The sequence below is a fragment of the Neofelis nebulosa genome, chromosome 8 (genome assembly GCF_028018385.1).
Source record: "Neofelis nebulosa isolate mNeoNeb1 chromosome 8, mNeoNeb1.pri, whole genome shotgun sequence".
Classification (NCBI taxonomy): domain Eukaryota; kingdom Metazoa; phylum Chordata; class Mammalia; order Carnivora; family Felidae; genus Neofelis; species Neofelis nebulosa.
Genome location: NC_080789.1, coordinates 83,730,398 through 83,746,904, shown reverse-complemented (window position 1 = coordinate 83,746,904; position 16,507 = coordinate 83,730,398). Strand labels below are relative to the sequence as shown.

At 36.1% G+C, this 16,507-nt stretch overlaps 1 protein-coding gene across 16 annotated transcripts in view; it reads right to left on the bottom strand.

The window, feature by feature from the left end:
• Positions 1-16,507, bottom strand: part of LMNTD1 (lamin tail domain containing 1) — a 485,471-nt gene that overhangs the window by 65,085 nt on the left and 403,879 nt on the right. Inside the window, exon 5 of one of the 16 annotated variants that reach the window (XM_058743308.1) lies at positions 478-625. The exons of 14 other annotated variants lie outside the window; for them this stretch is intronic. In XM_058743308.1, the coding sequence (XP_058599291.1) occupies positions 478-558 (81 nt within the window). In that variant the 5' untranslated portion in view covers positions 559-625. Of the gene's footprint in view, positions 1-477; positions 626-16,507 lie in introns of those variants that run through there. One more of the 16 variants, XM_058743320.1, reaches the window with a different exon arrangement.

Here is a 16,507-nt window from a genome sequence, read left to right as displayed (position 1 = left end):
AAAAGGAGGAGAACAGATTCCACACCAGGCACCCCAGACATATGGGGCCTGAACTGGGAAGATGAGTCCCCATAACATTTGGCTTTGAAAATCAGAAATTCTTAACTTTGAGTTTTCACAATCACTGGGTTTTAACACTGGGAACTTTAAAAATCAGTGGGCTCAGCTCCAGGAGAGCCAGAAGGTGACAGGAAACAGTTCCCACCCTTAACAAAACAGCACACAACTTTGACAAGATACAGCATAGAAGCAGCAGTTTGAAAAGCATCTGGGGTACACCAGGAAGATTTATTTACTAATGTCAGAATGTGTGCTAGAGGAACAGGAATCTTTAAGAAATTTCTCCAAGAACAAAAGAGCTGGTGGGCACCATTATCTCCATCTATCCCCAGCATGGATAGCCAGACATGTGTGGGAGCCAGCATGAACACTTGGTACCTAGCTTAGGTTTCATCCTCCAAGAAGATGAGCACTTACCTTGATAACACTTGTGTGCCCTGCCCCCACATTCTCCTGTAGACTGCCCCATCCAACCTGCCTTAATCCTTCCAAAGTCATGTCTGATGCAGTGCCTTCTACAAGCAGCCCTGACAGTGGCCAGCACCACTCCAAAATGACTCTTGCTCTGGTAAGAGGGAAAGATAATCACACAGGTCAGTTCCACTGCAGCCTTAGCAGTGGGCTGGGGGAAAACATCTGATCTAACTGCTGGCCCTGCCCACTGACAAAAACTTCACAGGGGGCAGCACAAAGAGAAAGCCTTGTAGTTGGGGGGGCCACTGCAAACAGACAGACTGAGGGCAGACATCTAGTCTGATAGGTTTCACTCACCAAAAAAAGCCACTCAGAAGACAATGCAGGGATAGCAGCCTGCAGGTAAGTGCAACTACAGTTCTGGATAACAGGCTGAGGGCAAGCGACTGGTCTGACCCAACTACACGCACTAAGTGGTCCCAGACTATCCTCATAATAGCACAGAGACCAAACCCTGCCCACAACAAAGATGACCACCCAGCCGACTGGAGTGAAGGAAAATGTGGCTCAGCCACAACAGTAGTGTGCATGTAACACACATAGGAGACATCTCTGAAGTGCCAGGTTCTGATGAACAAGGGACATTGCACTACAGGGCACTATAGGACCTCTTCTTCATCAGTCCATTACTTTCAAGAGATATAATTGACTTTCCTAATACATAGAAGCAAACATATTTAGACAAAAGGACACAGAGGGATATATCCCAAATGATCAGGACAAAATCATAACAAAATGATTTGGAGATGAGAAATATGCCTCATAGAAATTCAAAGGAATGGTCATAAAGATACTAATTGGATGTGAAAAAAGAGTGGAGTGGAGGATCTCAGTGAAACCTTCAACAAAAAGGCAGAAAATATAAAAAAGAACCAATCAGAGATAGAGAACTAAATTACTGAAATTAAAAAATACACTGGAAGGAATCAACAGTAGATAAGAGAAAGCAGAAAAATGGATCAGTGAGCTGGAAAACAGAATAATGAAAAGCAAAGAAACTGAACAACAAAAAGAAAAAAAAGTATAGTAAAAAATGAGAATATTTCAAGGAAACTCAGTGACATTATCAAGCACAATAACACTGATATTATAGGTATCCCAGAAAAAGAAGACAGAGAAAGGGGAGGGGCAGATAATTTATTTGAAGAAATAATAGGTTAAAACCTCCCTAATCTGAGGAAGGAATTAGACATCCAGATCTAGGAGGAACAGAGAGCCCCCAACAAAATCAACGCAAGGAGGTCCACACCAAGAAACGTAATAATTATAATGGCAAAAAGTAATGGCAAAGAAATAATCCTAAAAGCACCACAAGAGAAGAAAACAGTTACATACAAGGGAAACCCCATAAAGCTATCTGCTGATTTTTCAGCAGAAACTGTACGCCAAAAGAGAGTGGCATGATATATTCAAAATGCTGAAAGAAAAAAACCTGTAACCAAGAATACTCTATCCAACAATGCTATCCTTCAGAACAGGAGAAATAAAATAGTTTCCTAGACAAAATTTAAAGGGGTTCATCACTGTATCAGCCTTACAAAAAATGTTAAAAGGAATTTTTGACTGGAAAGAAAATGGCCATAATCAAGAATAAAAAAGTTATGAAATGAAAAGGTTTCACAGGTACACACAAACATAATAAGTAGTAGATTAATTACTTATAAAGCCAATGTAGCTAAATCACAAAAGCAGTAAAGTCATATCTATAAAAAATCAGTTAAGGGATAAGCAAAATAAAAGGATGTAAAGTATGACATCATATACATAAAACGTGGGAGGGGACAGTAAAAATTCAGTGCTTTTAGAATGGGTTCAAACTTAAATGACCATCATCCTAAAATAGACTGCCATATGCATAGGATCTTATATATCAACCTAATGATAATCACAAATAGAAAACTGTAAGAGATATGCAAAGAATAAAGGGGAAGGATTCCAAGTATATCACTAAAGAAAACAAACCAAAAGGGAAGAGAGCAAGAGAGGAAAGGGAGAAGAACTACAAAACAAACAAACAAACAAAAAACCATAAAACAAGTAACAAAATGGCAATAACTACATACCTATCAATAATTACTTTGAATGTAAATAGATTAAATGCTCAAATCAAAACATGGGATGACCAAATGGATAAAAAAGCAAGACCCATCTATATGCTGCTTTTAAGAGACTCACTTCTTTTTTTAAATTTATTTATTTAAATTCAAGTTAATTAACATACAGTGAAGTATTTGTGTCAGGAGTACAGCACAGTGATTCATCTCTTACATATAATACCCAAGTGCTCATCCCAATTAATGCCTTCCTTAATGCCTGTCACCCACTTAGCCCATCCCCCCAACCACCTCCCCTCCAGAAACCTTCAGTTTGTTCTCTGTATTTAAGAGTCTCTTATGGTTTGCCTCCCTCTCTGTTTTTATCTTACATTTTTTTTCCCTTTCCCTATGTTCATCTAGTTTGTTTCTTAAATTCCACATATGAATGAAATCATATGATATTTGTCTTTCTCTGACTTATTTGCTTGGCATAATACACTCTAGTTCCATCCACATTGTTGCAAATGGCAAGATTTCATTCATTCTGATTGCTGAGTAATATTACATTGTGTGTGTATGTATATAGGTATATATATCTCATATCTTTTTTATCCATTTATCAGTCAATACACATGCAAAAATGCTGTCTCGAAGGGGCACAGGCATCCCACTGTTTATAGCAGCACTATCAACAATAGCCAAATTATGGAAGGAGACTCACTTCTAGCCTAAAGATGCAAGCAGGCTGAAAGTGAAGGGATGGAAAAAGCATTATCATTCAAATAGAAGTGAAAAGAACGCCTGGGTAAAAATAGTTATATTGGACAAAACAGACTTTAAAATAAAGATTGTAACAACAGACAAAGAAGGATACTATTTGATGATAAAGGGAACAATCCAACACGAAGATATAACAATTGTAAATATTTATGCACCAAACATGGAGCCCCCAATTACATAAAGCACCTATTAACAGACATAAAGGAAGTGATCTATAGTAATACAATAATAGTAAAGGACTTTAACATCCACTTAAATTGATGGATATATCATCTAGACAGAAAAATCAACAAAGAAACTGTGGCTTTGAATGACACACTGGACCAGATGGCTCTAACAGATACATTCAGAACATTCCATCCAAAAATAGCATAATAAACATTTCTTTTTTCAAATGAACATGGAATATTCTTCAGAACACATGTTGGGTCACAAAACAAGTCTCAAAAATTAAAAAAGATTGATATATCATGAATCTTTTCTGATCATAATGGTATGAAATTAGAAATCTATCACACACACACAAATCTGGAAGAACACAAATACATGGAAGCTAAACAACATGGTAGTAAACAATGAATGAAGATATATGCACCCTCTTGTTTACTACAGCATTATTTACAGTAGCCAAGTTATGGGAACAACCCAAGTTCCATCAATAGATGAATGGGTAAAGAGGAGGTGGTATATACACAATGGAATATTACTCCAGCCATAAAAATAGTGAACTCTTACAATACATAACAACATGGATGGAGCTCGAGGATACAATGCTAAGTAAAATAAGTCAGAGAAAGACAAGTACCATATGATTTTACTCATATGTGTAATTTAAGAAAAAAAACAAGAAAAAAAGGGAAAAACAAAAAAAAAAGATTCTTAAATATAGAGAACAAACTGGTGGTTGTCAGAGGACAGGTGGGTGGGGGGATGGGTGAAATAGGTGAAGGGGATTAAGAGTGCCCTTATCATGATGAGCACTGAGTACTGTATAGAATTGTTGAATCACTATATTGTACACCTAAAATTAATATAACACTGTATATTAATTATAATTGAATTTAAAAAATGAGTAAAAAAAGAAATGACAAGAAATATACTACTTGAAGTTATAGTGAAGCAAGTAAGCTAGAGGAGGGTAAACATTTGACTGTATTTTCTCTGTCTTGGAGATGAAGCATAATTCCTTATTAGGGTTGTGGGCCAATTATGTAAACATAGCATAAAGAGATTTATAAATTTATACTTATTCTTAGGAAATAAGTAAAAATGAATTTATTATTTCTTACCACTATCCCAGTTTCCCTAATTCTACCTGACTGGTTTCTTAGTTGTTAAAATTTTCTGTACTTGAACTACATATATTACCATGAAGTCATTATGATCTCACTTGTTTTATCAGAGAACCTATTCACATTCTGCAACATAGTTTGGAGAAACAAAATTTCATCAACTGAGAAAAATTTTGAAAAGCTTTAAGTTTGCGAATGTTCCACTAGTCATTCCCCATACAGGATCTTCCTTATTTATTTTCCCAAAGTTATAGCATATATGCAACTAAAACTAAGCTCAAACTAAGTAAGTGGTTTTCAACAGGGTATGAAGTGAACCATGGAGGGCATTTTGCAAATATGAAAGAACAGTGACAGTAGTCATAAAGATTGGTGGGGATACGAGCCAGAGACTTTCTTAAATATTGCAAATAATTTTCCCACATACTACATAATTTTCCAGACAAAGATGAAAACTAGTTTATAATTATCTGAGTGCAAAGCCCAATTCCATATTACCTATAAATACAAAATATTTTTGCAAACTTTAAATATATACTAAAATCTCCACGAAGTAACTATTTGTTTACATTGAGGAAGAGTGTATTGGTTTGTTCAGAACTTTTCAAAGAGTTGTTTGTCAGTTTGGAAAAATTACACCATCAATGGTAATACCACATGGTGTATTCATGTGGTTTATATAATGTACCTGAAAATACATAATAACGGTAGAAAAAACAATAATAGCAATAACAACAACAAAATCAACCTGATATTTAATAATACTAAGGAATAAAAGTTAAATATTTTAGGTGTGTTTGGCATTATGATTGTATTCGTTAAGAATAATCCTTACTGTTTAGAAATACATACTGAAGCTTTTTACATAAAGTTATATGATGTCTAGATTTGCTTCAAAATAATACAGATCATAAGAAGTGAATGGAGATGGAGATGAAAAAGATGGGCCATGATTTGTAACTGTTGAAGCTCAGTAATGAATACAAGGAGGTTTGTTATACATTGTGTCTATTTCTTCTTTAAATGTTTGGATTTTTCTAGAGTAAAAAGGCTAGAACACACGTTTCATTTTGGGATCTGTAGACTTTAAACATTGATGGTATCATCATCATGGCTGTCTCTAGCTCAGGAAGGACAGGGTCAAGCAAGAGCTGAAGGGGAAAAGCAGAAGCACCTACTGTTTATGAGGTACAATAGTCTTTACACAGATCCTTTCATCACAGCTCTGGAAGACAGGAATTGCTCCATTTTCTCAAACGAGGGGGTAGAAGTTCAGAGAGATGAATACCTCTTCCAAGGTTATACCACCAATAGATGGCAGAGCCAGAATATGGTCTCACATTTATTTGTTACAAAGACTCCTTCACTGTACCCCATGTTTCTCTGTTGTAATTCTTATCCAAAATCTTCCTAACTCCTTCCATGGTAACTGCCTGACCACTTACTCCTGAACCAGCTTTGCCCTGGTTTCTCTCTGCTTTGATCTCCAATGACTCTCTCCCCTGGCTTCCAGAACCTGTGTCAATTCTCTCTTTGGTCTTATCCTTTGTTGGAAAACTGCTAGAATTTTGCATGAGAAACTGAAGTACTCCCCATGAGACAGATATAGGGTAAAACAGGATAATGAAAACTTTTTTTTTATTTTGTGATCTTTTACCTTAATTAAGAAAAATTAAAAGAGTTAAAATACTATATTCAGCAATTTAAAAAAACCAGGGAAACATTACATGCACATAATTTTTTAAAAGCTGAAAAACACAAAGAACTGGCTTTATGCATTCTAGTCCTCTGTTTCCACATATGGAGAACATTTACACAGTAGGGGATTTTATTAAATTGGTAATATAAATAAAATGTCTTGTGTGAATGCAGACTGTATATATAAAGAGAATTTCCATCCCCTCTCAGACCATGGGTGGGAATATTCATATGCAGTAATATGCAGTTGAGGATTACAATTTAAAACATGACATATTTCACTAGCTAAGATTCAAGAGTTCGTATATATAGGAATACAGTTTCACATTTGCACCTACATAAATATAGTATAAATTCCTATTGCAAAGCATCTTCCTAGTGTAAAAATGAACTAGGTTGATTCATCTCCTTCCCAAGATCCACATATAAGTAACAGAGCTGCAAACATAGATACTATTATTTTACCTTGCAGTCAGGGTCATGTTAAGATCCTACTGGAGATGTTCACAGAAAGGATAAAGAACCATTTGGGGGAGGTTCCAGTTTCAGATAGTTTGTCCAAATACTTTCACAGGTCTTTCCTGTCACAAAATTCTATTCGGAAACAACACTAAGACCTTAGATCTGCCTATGTGGTATTAAGTATCAAGCAATGGTTTCAACCCTCAGACATTCCTATCAGTTTTAGCACTGTCTCATAAATAACTGCATAGTTATTTCACACATAGGGTACATGTATTTTAGGTTTAGTCTTTATCCATCAATAGTTTCTATCCATTTTCTTTAAAGGAATATAATGCTTATTATTCTAAGACAGTTATCTCAGACTTGTTTAGGGGGCAGAGACCCAGATCACATTCTTATTTGCAGAGCACCATGTTCTTTGCAAAATATTAAAAAAATATAAATCAATATTTTTATTTCATCTACACATTATTTTAATATATTTTTACTAGCATAAAGAAATCCATCATATATTATTTGTATAACATATAACCTCACAACCACCAGCTTACACATCTTAAAACACCCAACAAACTGTTGAACCAAGAACAAATGGTTGGTTTTGAGTTTTTCTATCAATATGAATTTGCAATTTCATTTTCTTCTGTCATCTATTGGCAAACTTTAGCAGAAAAATGGTATCTGGAACCAAAGACTTGTAAAAAATCATTGGAAAACAATTTGAATTGAGTAAATGTTATCCATTAGCTTTTTTCCCCCTCTGCAAGCAGAGTAAAGGCAATCATTATTCAATATTACAGTCAAATGCTCTCTCTCTACAGCTTATGGAACACTCGTACCCCATAGGAACACTGTGTGATAAGCACTGGATTAAAAGAGTACGAAAGAGAGTTATTAGAAGCCTGAATATAAAGCCTTCCAGGGGCCTCAGGCAAAAATATGTCTAAATGGAGCCCAGCCAAGCTCAAAGTGGAAGCCCACCCAGGCAAAGGGCACCTCCTTCTCTTCCTCTGCACATATAACAAATTTGATCTGTGGTACCTACTGTTAGCATTACTCATTATTGATGATGATGATAGGTGGCAATTGAGAGGTACAGTTCACCAAGGGTGAATTAGTTATTCTTGAAAAATCCCATGATACTATTTATATAAATGAAGCTGCTTTTATTAGTTTACTGACAGTTTGAGTTATAAGTAAACTTAAATTGGGAAATTTAATTTAAGTTAGCAGCTTTCTTCTCCATGTGCAAATGAGAAAACAGAAGAAATCAGGATGTTTCTAATACTATTGATGACCCTGAGATTTGAGTTATATCTTTTATAAGAGGATACTTGTGACTTTGACTAGCAACAGAAAAGTCACTGGGGTGGATAATAATACTGTGTCTGAAATTTTACTGTGTCATTTCTTTGAGACCCTGTATGTTAGAAAGAGGTGAGAATCCAGACACCTGAGATGGAATGAGAAAATCCATGCACTGTTTGGAAATGGAGTTCTCAAAAGTTGGACAGTCAATGAACTGAGGCACCCAGGTGCCCCTCCATTTACTAGTTTTACTACAATTTGGGCAAAAATTCTAATTTTATAGTGGTAACCTTTTCACTGGTGTTCTATCAGGAGAAAAGTTTAAAAATCACAGTTACATACCATCCTCAAGAACTCCAAATCAAGTCAAATGATTATAATCAGAATTTGTAGGCTTAGCAAATGTCCATCGACTGATGATGGATAAAGAAGATGTAGTATATGTATACAATGGAATATTACTCAGCAATCAAAAATAACACAATCTTGCCATTTGCAATAACTTGGATTGAACTGGAGTGCATTATGATAAGCATATGATTTCATATGATTTCACTCATGTGGAATTTGAGATACAAAACAGATGAACATAAGGGAAGGGAACATAAGGGATGAACATAAGGGAAAATAATATAAAACAGAGAGGGAGACAAATCATAAGAGACTCTTAAATACAGAGAACAAACAGGGTTGCTGATGGGGTACTGGGTGGGGGGATGGGCTAAATGGGCAAGAGACATTAAGGAGAACACTTGTTGGGATGAGCACTGGGTGTTATATGTAAGTGATGAATCACTACATTCCATTCCTGAAATCATTATTACACTATATGTTAACCAACTTGGATTTACGTTACAAAAAAAGAATTTATAGGGTTAGCGTATATAACTCTTAAAAAGCTGGTCTCACAATGATCCTTTGAGATATGGCTTCCTAGAAAAACAGAATGATGTTGAACATAAATGGAATGGTCCCATTTCAGTGATATAACAGGGGTACCGTGGGACATAGCCCTGAGGAAAAGTGAGCTTTCAGTAGATAATGGCTAATCAGTGCGTATCAGGTGTCAAGGTGAAGTACAAGGACTTCCTGTGGATTCTCTCAATTCATCCTCACAATAAGTAAATGCTACAAGTTCTATTATCAGGCTCATGAGAAAACTGAGGTCCAGAGAGATAAAGCAACCTGCCTGCAGTTACACAATCATTAAGTGGTGGGATCTGGAAATAGACCCATGTCCATCTGACTACACCGCCAAGATTCTGAAGCACCATTCTGTGGTGACATGATACATTTAGTAATCTTTTGAGTCTCAGAGTTACTGTGAAGAGAGTCCCCACACAGCCAGCCACCTCTTTTTTCTTTTCCTTTTTCTTTTTTAACATTTATTCATTTTTGAGAGAGAGAGAGACAGCATGAGTGGGGGAGGAGCAGAGAGGGAGACACAGAATCTGCAGCAGGCTCCAGGCTCCGAGCTGTCAGCACAGACCCCAACATGGGGCTCAAACCCACAAACTGTGAGATCACGACCTGAACCGATCTCGGACGTTTAACCCACTGAGCCAATCAGGCGCCCCGACACACAGCCACTTCTTATATGGTAAGTGTTACAACATAGTCTTAGTTTTGTTGTTGTTCTTTGTTCACATTTGTTTCTCCCTTAGTTTTTTGAGTGTATCCTCTTACAATTCAAAGTCAGCCATAATCAATAGTGAATACTACTACTGCTACTATCAGCTATTATTTACCATGTTTTCTATTTGTGTTAAGTACTCTACGCATATGATCTCATGTCACCCTTTTAAGGATGCATTATTATCTGCCTTTCACAGATTAGCATGTTGATGCCTATAGCAGTCAGGTAATTGCCCAGAGTAACACAGCTATAAAGTAGCAGAGCAAGGGCCAGAGTTAAGGTCTGGTATCACTTTAGGGATTACTTTCTTCACCATTACACCACATTATTCTCTGAAAAATATTGAGCTCCGCTGTTTACAAGGCAATTGGACTCTGTAGTAATATAAACAGATGTCAAACATGTTCCTTGCTGTTCTGGAGTTTAGTCTTTTGATGGGACAGTAGTATCTGAATATGAAAAAAAAGCAATGCATAACAGAATATGATATGAATCAAAGGAATAGTTTGTTAAGAGCTACAAGAACTCAGCACAGAATTACTTGTGCTGTTGTTTTGTCACCTCAGAAGAGGTGAGATAAGGTGAACCTCAAAAGATAGGATTTCAAAAGTCAGAGAACAGGAAGGAAGACATTTATTAACTTATTATTTCAGGCATGCATTCATTTAACAAATATGCCATAATTGTTTGCTGTTGCTAGACAGTGTGGAATGTGCTTTTCTGGCAAGCCTCAAAATGCAGGGGTAGACATGGCATAGGCATATCAATGGCTGAGACAGAGAGATAGCCTGGATGTGCAGTGTGAAGTAGAACCGGAGAGACGGGAGACCAGGCTGTGGAAGGCCTTACACCTAGACCAAGGAGTATGCATAATGCAGGCATTTATTTGTTCCTAATGGTTCAATAATTAGATTAATCATAGGACACTTCAGGAATTTCTTGCTTATATTTGTGTGTATGTGTGTGTGTGTGTATGTTGGAAAGGGGTTGCTTTTTTTTTTTTTTAATAGAAATTCTTTATATATTCCAGATCAAAGTTCTTTGCTGGATTTATGTATTATAAATGTATTCTCTTAAACTGTACTTTGTCTTACAACTCTCCAGATGGTACATTTTGAGTAGACTTTGTAATTTTCAAACAAAATTTTTTAACGTTTATTTATTTTTGAGAGAGAGAGAGACAGAGTGCGAGCGGGGGAGGGGCAGAGAGAGGGAGACACGGAATCTGAAGCAGCAGGCTCCAGGCTCTGAGCTGTCAGCACAGAGCCCGATTTGGGGCTTGAACTCAGGAACAACGAGATCATGACCTGAGCCAAAATTGGACGTTTAAGCGACGGAGCCAACCACGCGCCCCATTAGAGTTTGTTAATTTTAATGAAGTTTAATTTATAAACTTTTTTAACTTAATGATTTCGTGTCCTGTTTAAGATGTTTATCTATCTCAAAGTCATAAAAATATTGAACTATTTTTTCTCTTACAAGTTATACTTTTTTCTCTTTCACATTTATAATTTACCTTAAATTAATTTTTGCTTATGGTATGCCAAAAGATTCAAGGTTTAGTTCTTTTTTCACATGGCTATCCAAAAGATCCTGCTGTATTTACTGAAAAGACAGTATTGAAAGATAATGGTGCCTTAGTTGTAAATCATGTGACCATATCGTTGGGTCTCTGTTCTGTTCTATTAGTCTGTCTATCCTTGTGTTATTACCACGCTGTCTTAATTAATGTAACTGTATAGTATAGTGTAGTATAGTATAGTATAGGTCTTCCAAATTTGTTCTTTTCAATGTTATTATACTATTCTAGGTTCTTTGATTTCCATATGAATTTTTAGAATCACCTTAATTAAAAAAACAGTTTAGACTTTTATTGGGGTTATACTGAATCTGCAGATCAATTTGGAAATACTGGATTACCTGTAATCTTCCTTTCTGGTAATATTTTTGTCAGGTTTTGGTATAAACATTATGCTGGTCTCATTAAGCAGTTGGCAAATATCTTTTCCATCATTTAGAAGAGTTTGTGTAAGATTGGCATTATTACTTCCTTATATCCAAGGTACAATTTACTGATGAAACATTTCTGGTTATAGACTTCACTTTCTGAGAAGTTTTAAAATTCAATTTCTTTAGTAGTTATAAGACTGATCATATTTTCTATTTTTTTATGTTGGTTTTTGGTAACCCATACTTTTACCAAATTTTTTTCAAAATATCCTTTTAATATCTTTTTAATGTTGGTGGAATCTGTGGTGTCATCTCCATTTTCATCACTGATACCAGTCATTTGTCTCTTTTTTTCTAAATTAATTTTATCAATTCTTTTAAAGAACCATCTATTGATTTTTTGATCTTCTTTATTACATGATTAATGACATATTTTCCTTTTCTTATACTTTTTTTTAAACTTTCTTTGTGTTCAGTTTGTTGCTCAGTTATGAGTACTTGAGGCAGATGCTTAGATAATTGCCTTGCAGGCCATTTTTATTTTCTCATATAGGCAGTTAAAGCTATATATTTCCCACTAACCATGGTTTTACCTTTTTTTAAAATTTAGTATGTAATATTTTTATAACTTATTTTATCATATTTTAAAAACTTAATTTTTTAAAAATAATTTTTAAGTGTCTTTATTTTTGAGAGAGAGAGAGAGAGAGAGAGAGAGAGAGAGAGAACATGAGTGGGGGAGGGGCAGAGAGGGAGAAAGACACAGAATCTGAAGCAGGCTCCAGGCTCCGAGCTGTCAGCAGAGAGCCCGATGCTCGTGAACATCGAGCTCATGAATGGGGAGATCATGACCTGAGCCAAAGTTGGACACTCAACCGACTGAGCCACCCAGATGCCCCTAAAAACTTAATTAAAAAAAAAAAAAAACTATAGCTTAATTTCCAAACATATGAAGATGTTCTAGGTTTTTTTCCCTTTTTAGTGATTTTTAGCTAATTTCTTTGTGGTCAGAGAACATATTCTGAATAATTTAAGTCCCGAATTTATCAAGTTTACCTCATGGCCAGCATATGGTCCATTTCTGTAAAACTTTTATGTATTTTTGAAAAGAATGCATACTCTGATTTTTTTTCAGTTGCAGTGCTTTATAGGTCTCAATTAGTTTAATTGTAATAATTGTTATTCAAGTCATTTATATCCATACTGATTTTTTCCTATATATTATAAAAATTACAGAGAGTAATATTAAAATTTATCATTTTGATTGCAGGTTATGCCTGTATTTTAAAATCCCACCAACAGTGCACAGGGGTTGCTTTTCTCTATACCCTCATCAACACTTGTTATCTTGTCTTTTTCATAAAAGCCTTTCTAGCAGGTGTGAAGTGATAGCTCACTGTGGTTTTGATGTGCCTTTCTCTGATGATTAATGATGTGGAGCATCTTTTCAGGTACCTGTTGGTCATTTGTATGTCTTCTTTGGGAAAATGTCTGTTCAGGTTCTTTGACCTGTTTTTAATTGGATGATGATGATTATTATTATTATTTTGCTACTGTGTTGTATGAATTCCTTATATGTGTTACTTCTGTGTGCGCTCAGGTACCTGTCTTATTTCCTCATATTTCTGAGTATTCCTGATGGAGCACCAAACACAGTTAATGAAAAAATTATGAGACATAACTTAGGTCTAAAGTGACATTATATTCCTTCAGAAATTTATATTACGTGACTAGGGACACTAGGAAGTCCATATTAACTTAATTAGTTCAATCAGGGATTGAGATCACTTGAGGCTGGTTTCAGTTCCTGTGAAGGTCAGTCTGTTTCTGGTTTATCCTTACTCCTAAGGTATGACTTTCAAGGTACAAATTCAAAGTCTGGAGGAAGATGTTACCAGGACTTCTCTCTTTGTTGGGCCTCTTACTCCAACTTCTGTCCTCTAAATTCTCAAATCTGTAAACTCTCTGTTCATAGTGTCAGCAAACTCTTCCTAAAATAACCTGACAACTTTAGGGCAAATTTGACAGTAAAGATGCATTATCCTTCTGGGTCCTTTTGTTCTTCTGGATCATGGGAATCAGGATAATTGAATGCCTTGAGAGCTTTCTGGTGTCTTTAGTTCTGATACATTTTCCCAGCTTTCCTGGTTGTTTTTAGTAGGAGAGTTAGTACAAATTACCTGGACAGCCATTAGTAAAAACTTATCCTCATATTGTTTAAACAAAATATTTGTATGCCTTTTGACTTCACTGTTTATTATATTGGTGTCTTTAGTTAGTAAACACACACACACACACACACACACACACACCACCATTTTTCTTTTAGTATAGGGGTTAGACAAAAGAATTAATCCTATAGCCTGTAAGTTACATGACAAATTTAAGGTGAGACTCAAATTTGTCTTGCTACTTGGTGATATTTCTTTGTCTTCATTATCTTGTTCATTTATAGCTACTTCACTCTTCTCTTCCTACTTTTACAGAGTATGTTATGAAAATTAAATGAGAAAATGTCTATGAAAGGTCTTTTTAAATGTTTGAAGAAATATACAAGTATACAAGTAGCATAAGGTGGTGTTACTATTCTAGACTCATAATCATTTATTTTGTAAAAACCATATTCACACTGATTAGTACCTCTGAAAATGTTTTGGTGGGCCATTCTTTGCAGAAGGAGTGTTCCGCATTGAGTGACGACAACTAACCTAAACAGACATTCTCCTGGGAGAAAAGATCACAAAGTAAACAAAGAAATAGTTCGTTTGCTCATGAAAAATGTATGATTAAGTAACTTGTCAAAATCATACAGCTTGTGCTTAATGGAAAAGGTAAAGCTAGTATATGGTAGTGGGGACTTAATCCAGGACCTTAGGAATCCAAATTTCATAAAATAGAAACAGTGTGACAATAAAAAATTAGTGGTGATAGACCTATTTCTAAAGACAAATTTCAAAAATTTGATTAATTAAAAAGAAAAACTTCTCAACTTAGAGCTATTGTGCTAGCATAATCCACCTTTCCTTCCTTCCTTCCTCCCTCCCTCCCTTCCTTCCTTCCTTCCTTCTTCCTTCCTTTTTTATTAAGTCACCATGCTGTATATTACATCTCCAAGACTTATGTATCCTAGAAGCACAAGTTTGTACCTTTTGACCCCCTTCAACCTTTTCAACCACCCCCCACTCCCTGCTTTTGGCAACCACCAATCTGTTCTCTGTCAGTTGGGTGATTTTTTCCTTTTAGATTATGCATATAATGCTTTAAAATGAACAGAGCCCTAAACTGGCTCATAGCATAACATTTTATTCTTTCACTGAAAGAACACAAAACCCCACCCAGAAAACTCTTGGCTAGACCTTTTGCCTAGGTTGGTGATGCCCAATTTTTCTGCCTGTTTATCAAGGGGTGGAATGGAAAGTATCCTTTTCAAAAGTCAACCTTGTGCCCTAGGAAATTGGTAACTAGCGGTGGGACAGAACTGGGATAAATAAACCCTTTTAGCCTAAGTAAATCCTTTTCCTTGTGACTCAATTTTGCTTTCAATTTCTCTCATTTGGCCTTGAAAGGTCTTCCCTGGTGACAGTTAGTCTCCCCTTACTTCTTGAGTCACCATGTTCCATGCTAGGAGGCTCACATCTGGTACAACATTGGACCTCCTTAAATTGGATTTGAGTTTACACACCCTCATCTAAGATTATCCATTCAGGGAGATTATCCTTGATGTTCAGAACTTTATAAACCTACCACCATTGATTACATATCATACTTTTCTTGGTCCTTCCCCCAAGCCTTTTCTCTACTTGCAAGGGAGTGTTAGGACATTTATAATTAAGCTTGTTAGGTTAGAGCCTCAATGGACCATATTCTCTTGTGTTTACTGTTTCTTCTTCTAGTATCACTTTCTCCCATTCATTTATTTTTCAAATATTTATCAAACTTCTAATTAGCTGGGGTGCCTGGGTGGCTCAGTCAGTTGAGTGGCAAACTTCAGCTCAGGTCATGATCTCCTGCCTCATTAGTTCAAGCCCTGCATTGGGCTCAGCATTGAAGCTGTCAATGCAGAGCCTGCTTCGGAACCCCTGTCCCCTCCTTTCTCTGTTCCTCCTCCACTTGCACTCTTTCTCAAAAAATAAATAAACATTAAAAAAATAAATTCTAGTTAGTTAACATACAGTGCAATATTGGTTTTAGAAGCAGAATTCAGTGATCCGTCACTTACAGCATGTAGTGCTCATCATAACAAGTGTCCTCCTAAAACCCATCACCCATCTAACCCATCCCCCACCCACCTCCCTTCATCAACTGTCAGTTTGTTCTCTATCTTTAAGAGTCTCTTATTGGTGGGGGGTGGGGGGGCGCCTGGGTGGTTCAGTCAGTTAAGCATCTGATTTCCTTGGGCTCAGGTCATGACCTCATGGTTTGTGAATTCGAGCCCTACGCCGGGATCTGTGTTGACAGCTCAGAGCCTGGAACCTGCTTCAGATTCTGTGTCTCCCTCTCTGCTTTCCACCTGCTTGTGCTTGTTCTCTCTCTCTCTTTCTCAAAAATAATAAACATTAAAAAAATTAAAAGAGGGTCTCTTATGGTTTGTTTCTCTCTCTCTTTTTTCTTTTTTTCCCCACTCTCATATGTTCATCTGTTTTGTTTCTTAAATTCCACATATGAGTGAAATCATATGGTATTTGTCTTTCTCTGACTTACTTCACTTGGTATAATACACTGTAGTTCCATCCACATTTTTGCAAATGGCAAGATTTCATTCTTTTTGATGGCTGAACAATATTTCATTATGTATATATCTCACATCT